Source organism: Caenorhabditis remanei, chromosome X (genome assembly GCF_010183535.1).
Source record: "Caenorhabditis remanei strain PX506 chromosome X, whole genome shotgun sequence".
Lineage (NCBI taxonomy): Eukaryota > Metazoa > Nematoda > Chromadorea > Rhabditida > Rhabditidae > Caenorhabditis > Caenorhabditis remanei.
This window is the reverse complement of record NC_071333.1, coordinates 20951646-20967106: the sequence shown is the minus strand read 5'-3', so window position 1 is coordinate 20967106 and position 15461 is coordinate 20951646. Positions and strand designations below refer to the sequence as shown.

The 15461-nt window shown below is 38.5% G+C and overlaps 3 protein-coding genes across 3 annotated transcripts; 1 reads left to right on the top strand and 2 right to left on the bottom strand.

Annotated features, from left to right (window-relative positions):
• Positions 1 to 150: 150 nt before the first annotated feature.
• Positions 151 to 5726, bottom strand: GCK72_026200 (uncharacterized protein; the record flags this gene model as incomplete). Its single annotated transcript, XM_053736729.1, has 7 exons — positions 151 to 297; positions 369 to 1035; positions 1080 to 1163; positions 1540 to 2184; positions 3617 to 3830; positions 5182 to 5280; positions 5687 to 5726. 7 exons carry the CDS (start codon positions 5724 to 5726, stop codon positions 151 to 153), a joined length of 1896 nt encoding a protein of 631 aa, XP_053580295.1.
• Positions 5727 to 5799: 73 nt separating this feature from the next.
• On the bottom strand, positions 5800 to 6413 carry GCK72_026199 (uncharacterized protein; the record flags this gene model as incomplete). Its single annotated transcript, XM_053736728.1, has 2 exons — positions 5800 to 6108; positions 6354 to 6413. The coding sequence occupies 2 exons, from the start codon at positions 6411 to 6413 to the stop codon at positions 5800 to 5802; spliced, it is 369 nt and encodes a 122-aa protein (XP_053580294.1).
• A 4646-nt stretch (positions 6414 to 11059) lies between these two features.
• On the top strand, positions 11060 to 11625 carry GCK72_026198 (uncharacterized protein; the record flags this gene model as incomplete). Its single annotated transcript, XM_053736727.1, has 4 exons — positions 11060 to 11077; positions 11157 to 11248; positions 11300 to 11381; positions 11509 to 11625. The coding sequence occupies 4 exons, from the start codon at positions 11060 to 11062 to the stop codon at positions 11623 to 11625; spliced, it is 309 nt and encodes a 102-aa protein (XP_053580293.1).
• Positions 11626 to 15461: the final 3836 nt, after the last annotated feature.

The following is a 15461-nucleotide window of genomic DNA, read 5'->3' as shown; positions in this document are numbered from 1 at the left end:
ACCTGTAAGTTTTTATTACATCCCAAGACTCACAGAAAATAAATTTATTGTTTTCAAAAACTACCAGAAAACAAAAAAATGGTAAGCGAGAGCTAACAACTAATTGAACTTGGAGATTGTAACATTTGTCATTCCCACCTCAACCACATATCACTGTTTTTGTGCATTTCTAAACGCTCGGATTCGCGTATTAGGACGCGGCGGCAGGAACTCTAGTCTACCGAAGATGTCGTCTGGGTTGAGCTGGAACATGGTTCCAATTTCGAACCTCTTCACAGCACTTGACGCGAGGACCATCTGAAAAATATTCATTAGTTTTTTTAAAGACTTTTAACAATTTTTAGCAGTAATCAAAAACTAATACTCACTTGAGTGATGTAGATGATTGCATCCATTGGGAGTTCCTTGTTGAGAAGCATCAACTTCACATTTGGACACTTCATGAGGCTCTCAATAGGGAATCCCTGTTGACCGTGGATTTTGAGTATCTTTGTCGTAGCTTTCTCCCATTGTGTCATTCCAACAATTGAGTCGATTTGTTCCTTTGTCATTGGATTCTGATAATCTTTTATTTCGATTTCAAGCTCCTCGAGATATCCTGGGTCGATGTGTTCAAGAATCATCATCTCGTCTCCTGGTTTCAAAGCAACAATTTTTAGATTCTTCGTTTTCAATTTATCTTTGAGATTTTTCAAAAGATGTTCAATTTTTTCGAAGTCATCCCAGCCTCCATTTTCAATAACAATCCTGTTCATGATGAACTGTCCATGACGCAAGTGGAGTCGGAGTTGGGTCAACAACATTTCCGTCGAGCATGTGTTTTCAACTACTTTTCTTTTGCTTCCACAAGTGACGGAACATACAAAACCACCGCCCACAACTTGGAGATCTTGGTACACGACGGCATGCACAAACCAAGGATGACTCATTGTGAACTGGCAGTTTCCTGGTTCGAAGACAGCCTCAAGGGACTTGAAAATAGGGCGATTGTCAACGTAGTCGCGGAGGAAACGGTTCTGTCCACGGAGAAGGAACCTGAAACACACGTTTTTTGAGTTTTTGAGTGAATAATTTCTTACGTTTCAACTGGAGGCAAATGTTTCGTGATCATGTCCAGTGCGGTTCCCGGAAGGTTGTTGATTGTAATAGTGGTCCGTCTTGGCCTGAAATTGATATCGAGTTGAGCTAAGATTTATTTGTTTAAAAACTAAAAAAATAACAACTTTGTTGCCTAAAATTACAAAAATACAGACTTTTCAAAGCAAGGATTCAAAAAGTGTTATTTTTGACAAAATTTTTCAGAAAGTTTTGAAATTTCAGAGTAAAAGTACTAAAACTTTGGCTCATATCCATTTTTTTTATTGAATTCTAAACTGCTAAGTGAAAAGAAGACTTTTTCAAAAAAAAATCCAACAACTACGAAAAAAATTGAACATTTGGCTCGAAGCATGTTTTTCTGATTTAAAACGGGCCGGTCCAAGAATAATTTTGATTGTGGCCCGTGCCGAACTACCCCAAGTGTGCAAAGATATAACTTACGGTGATACATAGTCGTAATCGAGGTCTCCGCTCCTCAATTTCGAGTACAAGTACTCGAACGCCGTGTACTCCATGAACGTTTTCTTGAACAGGTTGCAGAACCCATTGTAAGCCACAGAGACTGGCACATTGGTCAACACGTGCACAAGCACTGCACCACGGAACATGACTGAATTGTTGAGGAGGTGTTCCGGGTTTGGAGGTGCCACCATTGCCTGCAAAGCAGCTCGGTCTCCTGCGATGGCTCTGTCTTCCTGGGCTGCTTGCTCAACCGCTGGTGGGAGAAGTGGTTGCCCTTCGAGACCTGGTGGTGGTCCCATGAGTAAGGATGGTGCTTCGAACGCTGATGATGCTCCCAAGTCTTGCTGGTCTTCAGAGAGTCCTGATGGTCCTCCTGATACTTCATATGGTAGAAAAGCTGCGGACCCTCCGAATGATCCCAGCCCATCATGACGTCTTTTTTGTCCTCCAAATGCAGGATGAATTTTGATTCCTGGTTGACTTCTCCGATCTTCTTGATGTCTTTGTCCTCTCAATCTCTCTTCCAATTCTTCTGCGGCTAGTGGTCTTCCGATTTCAACTATTCTTCCTCCTTCCTCGATAACTCCATAAACCACATGTCCATCGATCTTTGCCATTGTTTTCCTGGAAACAATACGATAAGAGTTTTCAAAAAACAAAACAATAACTGCGAGACGTAAAAAAGGAAGAAAGAAACGGAAAGTATGTAGAAGATAAGGTAATTGAAGCTGCGAGGTAGAGTGATAAGAAAGAAGGTAACAGAGAACATAAGGAAGGAAGAAAAAATCAAAAATATTGAAATACTTTACGTATTGAACTAGAAATGTAATTAGGAATGGGCGGTGGAAAAAATGGTCAAAAACAGTGTGACTGCTGGAACAGGAGAGCTTCGAATTTTCAAAAGTAGTATAAAGATGCGGAAGGAGATCTTCTTTTTTCCAAAAGCAGTCTGTTGAAATAAATATCAATCAAGGGATGAGAGAAAACTTTATGATTAAGAAAGGAGTTAATATTAACTAATGGGGCAGGAGAAAAAGAAAAAAGATTTGAAAATTGCTTGAAGTGAGATGAGTTCCTCAGTTTTTTAAAGAAAAGAAGAACAGTAAAGTGAGAGCTGAAATATAACAACTCGCACATTACATTTCACGAGTTTACTTAAACCATGCTAGCTCTTCAAAGATTTGCTACACCAGACGACATTTTTCAAAATGATAGTAACACACGAGACCTAGTACTAGTTAACACACGAGACCCCTAACCCGTGACTTTGATTACGGAAAAGTAACTTGACCCCCATTTTTTATAAGTCCATTGCATAAAACGAAACGCAAAAGCCAAGCAAGTCACTCTTTTTCCTAGCTTTCGTTTTTAGCCATTCTGTGCGTTTCAGTCATGTCTTATCCAATCATTTCATTATTCTATCATGTACAAAACCCTTCTCACAAATTTCCCGGCAACGTTATAAAAATCGTTCATTTAGATAGTTTTTCACCAGATATACACATGCAGACAATAATCACAGATAGAATATTGGAGAAATTCGAATTAAACATGCTTGATATTGAGAAAATTAAAAAGCGAATGGAGAAGCTGGGATAACTCATACAGCCCATACATAAAAATGAGTCCACGAAGACCACCAGAACAAAAACTTGGAATATAATCAGTAAACAATAAATATCCACGAAAAAAATTAAACACAATAAGCGGACGAATCATTTAGTGGACAGCCATTGAGATTTGAACCAATTTTTTTTTGAAAATTCCAGAACCATGGTTTTCTGAAACATAAGTCAGGCTGAAAAAGAAGCGCTCGCTTTTCTACGGAACTGTTGAACTTCCATAGAAAACCCCAAATATTGCTTTTTTGATCCAACAGAATTGAGTTTTTTTCGGAATAGTAAAAAGATCTGATGAAGTTGCCGAGCAGACTAAGAGGACAGAAGAGGTACCTTCTAGTTTTCTCTTCTGCCACTTCCCTGTGCACCTGACTACGTTATCAGTGCAAATATCGCGAATACGTTTCTATTTCAAACCAACCAATCCTCCTTGTCACCCAATAACATGAACTGTGGCTGTATCGGTCTGTACGTTGACAACTTCTTGCATAAATTCATCTTTTTTCCCCAGGCGACGCCAATCACGATAGATTGATCCTTTGAGGAACCCTCCATTATTTTCCGATACAGCCGCATTTTCTTCTGCTACTGCTCTGTACGCCTTCCACATCGGCCTTACTTTCCTCTGAACCAGTGCTATTATTGACGAGCCTGAAATGAAATGATGTGTTTTCTATTACTCAATCGCGATTTTCATCTTATTGGCTCTGATTTTTTACAAGAAACTGGGGTTTTAGCAGTTTCTTGTATATATTATTACTTGGCTGGACTTTTTGCAAGTTTTCACAACATTCACCTTCTTCTTTTTGGCGAAACCTTTTATCTGCCTTGTTGGACGCAATACCGAATAAAAGTAACTATCTTTTCCAGCTAACAAAATACTGTTTTACACAACGTTTTTTGAAGCTGCCCCGAAAGATAATATTCCATATGTTTGTAGCAATTTCTTGGATATCCACTTCATTTCTAAGATGGAATCAGCTTTTGGCAGCCTAAAATTATTCGAATCCAGTTGAGATCATTTTCGAATGTGGTACAGAGGTCTTACCACGAATCTTCCAAAAAATAAAGTACTGCAGGTGTCCTAAAGGAGATCGGTCTGTCTGTGTTCTGGTTTATCCGCACGTCGAAAACGCGTTATTGGTACGCCAGTTGGTTGCTGAAAGCTTATAAAATATTGTCATAGGCGGTTCAATAAGCTCAGAATCATCAAAGATACGCCAGACATCCAACAATTTCACAATATGGCGCACCTTCGACGCCCTTTTCTTCTTAATTTTGGTATTTTTTGCCTTATTTTACGAGCCACGTTCTCAAAAAGCTCAAATACTCACTTCTTCACACAATAACACGTCTTCATCTATCAGATCATCTTGCCAATTGAATTTCACTTATTGATTTGATCAAGGATGCTCGTAGTTTCCTCCTCGTTTTTTCTGTGTTTTGATGTACCATCACAACAGCCTTTCTTCTCCATTCAAGTCTTTGCAGCAATAATTGAGAACCATCGACATTTACGCAAGGAATGTGTAGAATTTCTGCAACAATTCATGTTTCATTTATCTGATTTTTGTTTGCAACATCTCACAAGTCATCCACCAGTCATTGGTTTTGCCAATCGAAGGTGAATAGACATAACATGGCGCAGCAGCCGAGGAGAAAGATTCTGATTTTATTCATTATTTGGATTTTGGAGAGCACTATTAAAATCGGGCAGCATTCCAAAAAAACTTTGATCCAGACATTTAGAGTATGCTTAAAATCGGGCGCTGTCGTTTGACATCTTGCTCCATCTTGGTCCAATCGAAACGTCACATCTCCACCATCAGACGAGATCCTGAAGACAGATCAGAAAGTTTTGAGTTCAACGAGATGTCAATCTGAATAAAAAACGTCCATTCTTTTCCGATACAGCCGCATTTTCTTCTGCCTACTTCTTGCATAAATTAATTTTTTCTCAGCCGACGCCAATCACGATAGATTGATTCTTTGAGGAACGGACCATTCTTTTCCGATACAGCCGCATTTCCTTCTGCAACTGCTTTGTACGCCTTCCACATCGACTTCACTTTCCTCTGAACCGGCGCCAACATTGACGAGCCTGAAATGAAATAAATTGCTTTCTAACACTCAATCGCTGTTAATACTGATGGAGTTAGCTCAATGAGTGAATAGAGCGCGCTTCCCAAAATAAATGTCAACTTTTCAAGTTTTCACATCGCTCACCTTCATTTTTTGACGAAATCATCTAACTGCTTTGTTGGACGCGTAGGATGCTGTCGAACGATATGTTCATTACCTGCCCTTTTTGGATGCTGTTGAACACTGCTCTTTTAGCGAAGATTGCGGAGCATCCGAGTATCAGAACGGCGTCCAGGAAGAGAAATTGCTGAAATTATTGCTGAAAACTCTTACTGAAACTCACATTTTGCGATGCCCACGATGTTCCTTTCCTCGTGACATACTTCACGTTCCCTTCTCCACAAAACTCTTCACATGTCGGGTACCTTTCTCGCCGTTATTCGCGTCAATTGCCAAAAACTGCATGTCGAGAATCTGAATTTTGGCGTCAAGAAGCACGTAATTCACAACCGGACACCAATCAAAAACGACAACTTTTTCAACTTGTCGAATTTTTCGGCCAAGTAGTTGCCTTATAAACGTGACCGAAATTTAAAGCCAACGTGTCTCCCAGATATTGTTGTAGTGCTTTCTTGCAATCGGCGTGGTCGCCTCTTCCATTCGTTTTATAGTCCTTTTCAGCAGTCTTACTGTACTTCCATGAGCAAATGGGATGGGCCAATGTCCGATTTGGGGGAAATGAGCGAGTTGTGGGCGAGTTGTGGGGGATGGCTAGGTCGAGATCGTGGCCGAAGGTCGAGGCATCCGAATGAGTTTTCTCGGGTTTGGGAGACCAATCGCAGAGGAACTGAAAATGGAAATATGTAATTTTTGGAGCAAAAAATTCGGAAATTTTAATAATTTTTCGGTAAATATCGGTATATCAAGAAAACTGGAAAAGTCAGGATTCTAGGAATTAATATTCGGTTTTTTTTCGGCTTTTCCAAGTGAGATTAGGTTTTTAGTATTGAAATAATTTTTGGCTACGCCAAAGTGGGGCGGTTTATTCCTACCCAATGAAGACTAATGTCGAATGGGGTGCTCAGGTCTTACCGCGAATCTTCCACAAAATACAGTACAGTAGATGTCCTGATAGCTGCCTTGATAGATCATCTTGCTATTTGATTGTCATTGATTAAAATTGCAAAGAATTCTCGTCGTTTCATAAACGTTTTCGATAATTTTCCGTTGATGTACCTCCACCAAATCCTTTTTTCGTTGAACCTATTTTTTGCCACACCAGTTGGAATCCATTGACAATTTTGCAAAGAATGCGTAGAATTTCTGTAACAATTTTTGTTTTATTCGTCTGAAATACATTAGCAACAACTTACCCCTCCACAAATAATCCAACTGTCATTGGTTTCGCCAATCAAAGGCGACAAGACATTATATGGTGTAACAACAGTGAGGAATACTTCTGGTTCTATTCATTGATTCGGATTCCGGTGAGCACCTTGTTCAAGATCGGCCATACAAATCGACCGAACCGAACAAAAACTTTGATCCAGCCAATTGAAGACTCTTATTCAATATCTCGCTCCAAGTTGGTGCGAATAAGAATAACGTCAGGTTATTGACGGCTCTCATTTTGCATGACACTACATTCTTGAGACGCAACAGGGTGTTTTGAGTTCAACGAGACATCAACCTAGAAAAATATCAGATTAACTATGTGAAAACACATAAAATTTTGCGAATTGACAGTGGATTCGGCTTGTATGAACATTGACTGACTTTTCGGCTTCATCGTATTTTAGATTTGAAAGCATACCATATCAAAAATATGCAAACAAGAACGGGATGCAGAGGAGGAAAAAACGAGTTTTCTGATTCAAAAATAAGATATATGCTTACTTTCCAATGTTCACACTTGGTAAAGGAAGGTTGTCAAAATGTCTGGAGAGCATAAAATCCACGATTTTGTCCGGAATGATTCCAATTGTCACTGGGCTCTCTGGAAAGCATGTTTTTGTAACAGACCACAAAAAATAATGAGAACTAAAGGTCTATAATTTTCCAGTTTCATCAATTTTTAATATTCACTTTGAATTTTTTTTATATATCAATTTTTTAATATTCACAATGACAAAACTGATGTAGTTAGCTCCCCGAGTCAATAGAGCAGGCTTCACATCATTGATGTTATCTAGCTGCACTTTTTCAGGTTTTCACATCATTCACCTTCTTCTTTTCGTCGAAATCTTCTATCTCCTTCGTTGGACGCAATACCTTCATCTTTTGCCCTCCTTCGTCTATCTCCCTCATCCGTCCCTCATGTTCAATACTCCACCTCACACCTGATAAGATCTTCGGACGCCGCTGTCAGCCCTGCCACCGAATATTCTGAAATAAAAACAAGATTAGAATATAAGTCATTATCTTTTCCAGCAGTTGAAATACTTTTCAAACAATTTTTTTCAAACTGCACTGAAATCCAATACATTGTTTATTTCTGAAGCAATTTCTCAGCTTTCCACATTATTTCTAGGATTGAATTAACTTTTTTTGGTTTATCCGCATCTTCGGACGAAAACGCGTCAATGGCACACCAGATGGTTGCTGAAAGCTAATCAAATGTCGTTAGAGCGGTTCAAAGAGCTCAGAAGCATCAAAGACACGCCAGCCAGCCAAAAAATTCACATTCTGGTGGATCTTTGATGCGTTTTCTTCGGCATTTTTTTGCCTTATTTCACGAGCCACGTTCTCAAAAAGCTCAAATACTCACTTCTTCACATAACAACACGTCTTCATCTATCAGATCATATTGTCAATTGGATGCCATATATTGATACTAAAAAGAACGGTATCAGTTTCCTCCTCGTTTTATTGAGCAGCCCAGTTGATGTGCAATCATCAAATCCTTTCTTCTTTGAACACATTTTTGCCACACCAGTTGGAATCCACAGCAATGTTTGCAAGGAATATGTAGGATTTCTGTAACAAATCATGTTTTATTTATCTGATATTTGTGTGCATCAACTTACAAGTCATTCAACTGTCATTTGTTTCTCCAACCGAAGAAAAACAGACATCACATGGTGTAACAAACTGTGAAGAAAGCTAACGGTTTCGTTGCTCAGCGATTGCATCTCCAGGTTCTTTGACGGTTTATATTCCACCACACTGGCAATTTTAGAACGGATCACGGTGTGTTGATTTCAACGAGACGTCAACCTAGAAAAAAATCTGACTATTTATGTAAAATCACCGAAAACTCAGCAAATTGATAGTGGATTCGGCTTGTGTGTATATTGATTGACTTTCTGCTCTATCGGGTTTTTGATTTGAAAGCACACCAGATTTCACGTAACTCAAAAAAAAACGGATGCGAAGGAGTTCCAGAAGCCAGCCTATTTTTGTTCGAATCTATTAACAGAGCGCACCTTCGCAATAAAAAATTGGGCAGCGCTTCCCGCGCTCATAACGTCTTTTCTGATTTAATAATAAGGAAAATACTTACTTTCGAAGTTTCAAACTTGGTACATGACGATTGTTGAAGTCTCTGAAGTGCATGAAATCCATTATTTTGTCCGGAACGATGCCAAATGTCACTTTTAGTTGGGCTCTGGAAGAACACTTATTTTTCAACAAACCACGACAAAATATCGAGAATTAGAGATTTTCATGCATGAAAAATTATTTAAAACAACAATCAGAACAAGTTTCATTCAATTGGAGTCATTTTAATGACTATAAATCGCTGAAAACGTAAAAAAAGAAAATCGATGCCTTCTGCCTTTCTTTGCGTCTCCAATCTCTAATGCGTGTCAATAGAGCGCGTTTTGCTGGCCTAGCGGGCGGACACCTCGGCCACAACGTTTCAAAGGTGATGTTTATCTTCTAATGGCGTGATAAATAGTTAGATTTCTTCTACTTTCACGTTTCAATTGTATGACAATTTTCTGAAATTTGTAATAAAAAGTTGAAAGTCAAGAAATTAGGCATCTAGCAGTACACAAAACTACATCAGACGAGCGGTAAAACCCGAAAACCGCATTTTTCAGAAAACCAGCTTGTTTTCAGTTGCATTCTTCGTGTTTGAGCATTGAAAGTCAATATAAATGTACTACGAAGCTTTTTCTCTTTTGGATACAGAAAATACTCATCTATCTTGGTCAAAAATGGGAAATCGTAAGAAAAATGAGAAAACTGAAGAGAAATGACAAGAACTCTGAAAAATAAACATTGTATCTAAACAATTGTAAAATTATTTTGAGTAAAACTCATAAAAAATTGTCTGCTTAAGGGTTAAAATGATGAATTTTCCACAAAATAGCGTAAGTTGAACACCGAGAGCGAGAGTTAACATAGCCGAAAATTCAAAACAGGCAATTATTAGGCTTTACAAATAAAAATTGTTGTAAGTACGGCAATTCAAACAGATTCTTTCTGTTCCATGGCTCACTTCAAATTCGATGACTTATTTCAGTTATATTTCAGTGATTCTAAACAGTTTTTATCGTTTTCTAAATTTTTTGAAATCAGAATCACTTTCAAGTTACCTATATATGAAGACAGTTGCTGGGTGGAAACCTGACAAAGACTGAATTTTACCGAATTGGGTACAAAGGAAACGGAAAAAAGATGTCAAACGCTTCGAATAATGCAAAGCGTTGGACTAAAACAGCCAAAAATATTGTTTTACAACCAAAAATTGAGAAAATCTTTCTGTTTCATCATTCACTGTGAAATTATTGCCTTTTTCAGTGATTTTTCGGAGCCTAGCGGTGTTTGATAGGGGAAAAACAGCTTTTTTTGAGCAGTTTTTTAAGGTTCTCAAAAGTTTTCGAAATGAGAATGTCTTTTAAATTGGCCTTTATAAAGGTCAATGACTTAAAAGTCATTAGCTGAGTTCTTCTACTGTTCTAGATACGGAAAACTTAGAATTACGGCCCAATAATGACGCCAAATAATTCAGAATCCCTGAAAAGAAGTGTTATTTGTCAAGCTAGCAGTTTTTCCATAGCCACAAGGCATACTTTGTTGAAATTTGAGTTGGTAACCTTTTGTATCATCCCCAGCGATAAAACTTTTTATCGGCTCATCGAGTTTTCGTTCTCTTTCAGGATCGCATTATATAAAATGTCCCAGGAGAGAAATAGGAACCCAAAACTGTTTTGTACTTCCAACTGATAAGATGGCAAAACCGGGTTCGCTGGACAAAATGTGATGAAAGCGCAGGAAAGGATGAAAAAAGGGGAAGAAAGGGTTTCAAAATGACATTAGTAGAAGAAAATGAGGTGGTAAGATGGAAAGAGACGCAAGAAAGTGATACAAAGATGTGATGTTCCCAATGTGTGTAGAACAGCTTTCAGGGACGCAAGTAATCTTTCATGTAGCCTTGAATCTAGAGTTTAATGACAAGTTGGTTATACATTTCGAAGTAGCTTTTTTTTCGCCCGTTGGTTAGTGGAAGTGGTGAAACACAATGAAAGGAAATATGCATCTGACTCACCTCAAACTGACAAATGTTGAGGAGAGAGAACTGGCGAGCCGCAGAAAGCACGAATTGTTCACACACGTTTCGACCATATTTTCTATGTGGCGAACGGCGAGAGTGTGTGGGAAACTGATATACAGCAAAGACTACGAGGAACAGCCAACTCACCCGGCCGCTCGTTTTTTCAATCATTTTTCTTGCAATATCGTTGCAATTCGTGAGTTGGCTTATTGTTTTGCTTTTAGTATATAAAAAATTATTTTAATTGTTCCAGCTATTTAAATAATATTTGTAGTTTTTCAGATGCAATAATTTCATGTTTGAGTTCTTGGAGGTCAGTCACTATTGTGAAAATAGAAAACAATTATATAATTTTCATTCTTAGGCAATCCTTCGGATCCTCAAACTTCTAGGATTCCTGTGAATCCGAATCTAGAGGACAACTTGAAAAGAAAGAGACTCCGGACGTGCCAGGTTCCAGCAAAAAGCGGAAACACGAGGCATCGTAAGATTAAACATTACCTAGCGTACAAAACTCTTAAAATCCTGTTTCCAGAAGAACCAAACTCACTGTGCCGGACACCTTGGAATATAACATACTCTTTGCGGTGAATGCTTTCCTGGACGACCTGTGTAAGGTGCAGAGTGCTCTGAATAGCCTATCAAAAGAGTTTGAGAAAACATTGGAGAAGAAAGAAAAGGAGCAATAAGAGAAGGTGGGTATCATTTGAGCACACTTGCATCGCATCATAGTTTTTATTCCAGAAAGTCCCATACAACACGTTCTTCGACCATCTGGAGTTGGTGTACAAACTTGGAGAGGAATTGGAAATGGATAGCAAGGACAATGGCAAGATGCTGTTTCAAATTTTGAATTATTAAATTGTACATTTATTTTGTAAATATTATATAGCAAATATTGTTTTCTTTCTCAAATAAACTATCTGGATAATAACAAGAAGTTCATTGTCTTTTCACATTTCATTCTTCTATCTTTAAGACGTCTTTAAGAACGCTATCTAACTATTTTTAAGACCGCTATCTAACTTCTAAATTTAAATAATTTTTCCGCGAAACCGGAAGCTCAATGAAACCCGTTTGCACACGACTTGGCAGGCTGCTAAGCGAGTCGCGGATCAGCATAGTTCCGCCCGTATGCGGGACTTCTAACGTGGGCACAATAAGACGAACGATGAAAAAATGGTTACAAAAGTGGGATGAAAAGAAGAACTCAAGAAATTTAGAACTAAGATTCTCTAGTTTTCATTGGGATCGCATACTATCAGAAGGACATTCAAGGGCTACTATGATGCTGAAACTTCCTCTTCCTACTAATGGAATAGTTCTGTCTGTGTGTCCGACGCTTCTGCCTGAATAACTTTTGGCTCTTTATGATTTAACGGGGGTTTTAAGAATTAACGGGGGTTTTAAAAATAGACGGGGGTTTTAAGAATTAACGGGGGTTTTAAAAATAGACGGGGGTTTTAAGAATTGACGGGGGTTTTCAGAATAAACGGGGGTTTTCGACAAGTTCTATTTACTTATACTAAGAAAACCCCAAAATTGTCAGAAACGACTACACTCCCTCCAGTATACATTTTTTCATAGGATTTTCCAATTTTTTTGGTTTTTTCTGCATTTTCTCATTTAAATATCTATTTTGTACGTCGCATTGTTTTTTGATCAGAGAAGTGTAATAATTGTCCTCCTTCTTCTTTTGCTCTACATTTGAAATCGACGAAACGGCGATGTTTCGGGCGAAATATAATCGGGATCATATGGTAGATCGTCCAATTGTTTGGGTTTTTGGATTGCTGGATAGAAAGACTAATAAGGTAGATTCGATAATCCTGCTGCCCATAATCAGACGTAATCGGAAACCTGGTATGATCTCTGAAAAAAAATAGATAAAAAAAAGAGATTTTTGCAAGAACAACGATTATCAGCAATAGGGGCTTTGTTCAAGGAGGGAATAAAGAGCGTCAACATTGAAAAACGTTTTGACATTCCATCAGCATCAGTACGATGTTGGTTACCTTCAAAAAGTATAGAAGTCTCTAACGAAAGGAAAAAAATTCGGCCGACCAGCAACAGGCAACACTTGTAGGACTCGAGGAATAAAAAAATTAAATTTAAAAAATCTCCCGCAATTATGATATAAGAGATTGTAAATTTCAAAAAAAAAGTTTTCAAGTGAAAACGCAAAGTTTTAAAGAAAAACTGTAGTGATTATACTTTGTTTCTTGAATGTTATATTCCTGTCTTTTGGATCCAAGTATGGAAGGACTCGAAGGACTTGAGTTTGATTCATTGCATGCATTTTGAGATTTGATACTCGAAGTTGAGTCTCATTGGTGGATAGAATTGGATAGAACTGTGCCACGACAGGGAAATGTATGGAATGTACGTCCCTCTTATATGCAATCCACAACTGTCCTCTACGTCTGATGAAAAAGGTAGACGCCGAATGACAGCTAAAGAGATGGAGCTGAGACTACTCAAAAATTCTAACTCAGCAGAATGCCTGGTTTGTGTTACTAAATGAAGCCCTTTCTTTAGTATTCACAACATACCAGGAATCTGGGATATTCTTCTGTATGCGGCCCAGCCATCGCTGATAATCGTTGTTCTTGCAAAAATCTCTTTTTTAATCTATTTTTTTCAGAGATCATACCAGGTTTCCGATTACGTCTGATTATGGGCAGCAGGATTATCGAATCTACCTTATTAGTCTTTCTATCCAGCAATCCAAAAACCCAAACAGTTGGACGATCTACCATATGATCCCGATTATATTTCGCCCGAAACATCGCCGTTTCGTCGATTTCAAATGTAGAGCAAAAGAAGAAGGAGGACAATTATTACACTTCTCTGATCAAAAAACAATGCGACGTAAAAAATAGATATTTAAATGAGAAAATGCAGAAAAAACCAAAAAAAATTGGAAAATCCTATGAAAAAATGTATACTGGAGGGAGTGTAGTCGTTTCTGACAATTTTGGGGTTTTCTTAGTATAAGTAAATAGAACTTGTCGAAAACCCCCGTTTATTCTGAAAACCCCGTCTATTCTTAAAACCCCCGTCTATTTTTAAAACCCCCGTTAATTCTTAAAACCCCCGTTAAATCATAAAGAGCCTAACTTTTTTCTCTCTGAACCGTTTCAAAAGATGTTTGGGGGTATACCCATGAACCTCCGAGCGCTTCAATTTTTTGTACCCCGGGTGTCAGATTACTGTAGGATTACTGTAGCTACCGTAACCCAAAAAATGAAAAAGGGTTCCAAACAGAACGAGAGGAGACCAAACTTGAGTGGTAACAACCTTGACATCTCAGCAAGACAACCAAAAAAAGTTGAGCCGGTTACTGTAGGATTACGGTTGTTACAGAGTTTTGAACATTTACAGTCCAATCTGAATACCTTGGAAGGTTCAGATCCCCACTGATCGAGTACGTTGATAAATTTGTTAACTCTATAGTCCCGTACTTTTCCTTAGGACACTTTGCAGATTTTCCACTGCCATACCCCTAAAGGGGTACTGTAGCTACCGTAACCCACAAATCGGAAAAGCAGGTGCAAACTGAATATACGGGGCCAATACTTTGCCCGTGACACCCTTGGCAACTTAAGACAATACTCCGAAAAACTTGAGCCAGTTTGGCAGCAACATCCAGAAATTTCCAAAAGTTTCCAGAATGTTCCAGAAACTTCTAGAAACTTCTAAAAATTTCCAGATACATATGGAGAGTTCTAGAAAGTTTTAGAAATTAAAAGAACTTTCCAGAAAATTCCGCCTGACTTTTCCAGAGCCTTCCAAAAGATTCCAGAATAGAAAGCGTTTTGAATTTCGGCGGGAATTCAAATATTCCAGAACCTTCTAGAAACTTTAAGAAAGAGTTTTGAATTTCGGCGGAAATTCAAATATTCCAGAAGCTTCTAGAAACTTCTAGAAGGAGTTTCGAATTTTGCCAAATTTGCAAAGCTGTCATACGGCCGACCGAGGAAGACCGCGGGCTCGTGTCAGCTTTGCCTCCAACAACTAAAAAAACAGCGGCCGGGTGAGCTGCTGTGAAATTGTCTGAAGTGGTGTGTTAGAGCCGGAATCAAGAATACCTATAGTGCAAAGGTCAGAAATTTTTTGTACCGCACCTTATGCTGAACGACAAAACAGTGCAATTAAGAAGAAATAATGAAAAATATCACCTACGGGCACGCGCGCATTTCTCGCAGCTGTTTTGTTAACTTCGCTTTTAAATGGAAAACTTCGGCCCCGCACAGGGATGCAAAACGCAAGGTCGCTTAAACGCGCTCCGTCGCTCAGTGGTTGGCACGGTGCCAAAAACTGACTTGGCTGAGTGCCAAGTTCAAGTTTAGCGTGTGTTTGTTGTATATTTTGATGAAAAAAGCGACGCACACGCATCGCGACTCGGCCGGTAATTTCAAAACTTTTCGTTGCGGACCTTACGCCTCGCACCCCTGTGACCCCGTTCTTCTCATTAGTAAATATTTATCTCTTGCTTTGGTTTTTAGACCATTTTTATAGTTTTCTTAGGTTTATTGTGCATTTTTAGCCGATTGGCTTGAAATAAACTGACTATTTCATCTAAAACGTTTGTTTTGTTAGTCTTCCTTTGGGCTGTCGGACTGACCCCCCAGACTCTTTTAATTTATGTCTAACAATTAAACAGTTACTGTTTTTGAAAAGTTACTACTCCCTGA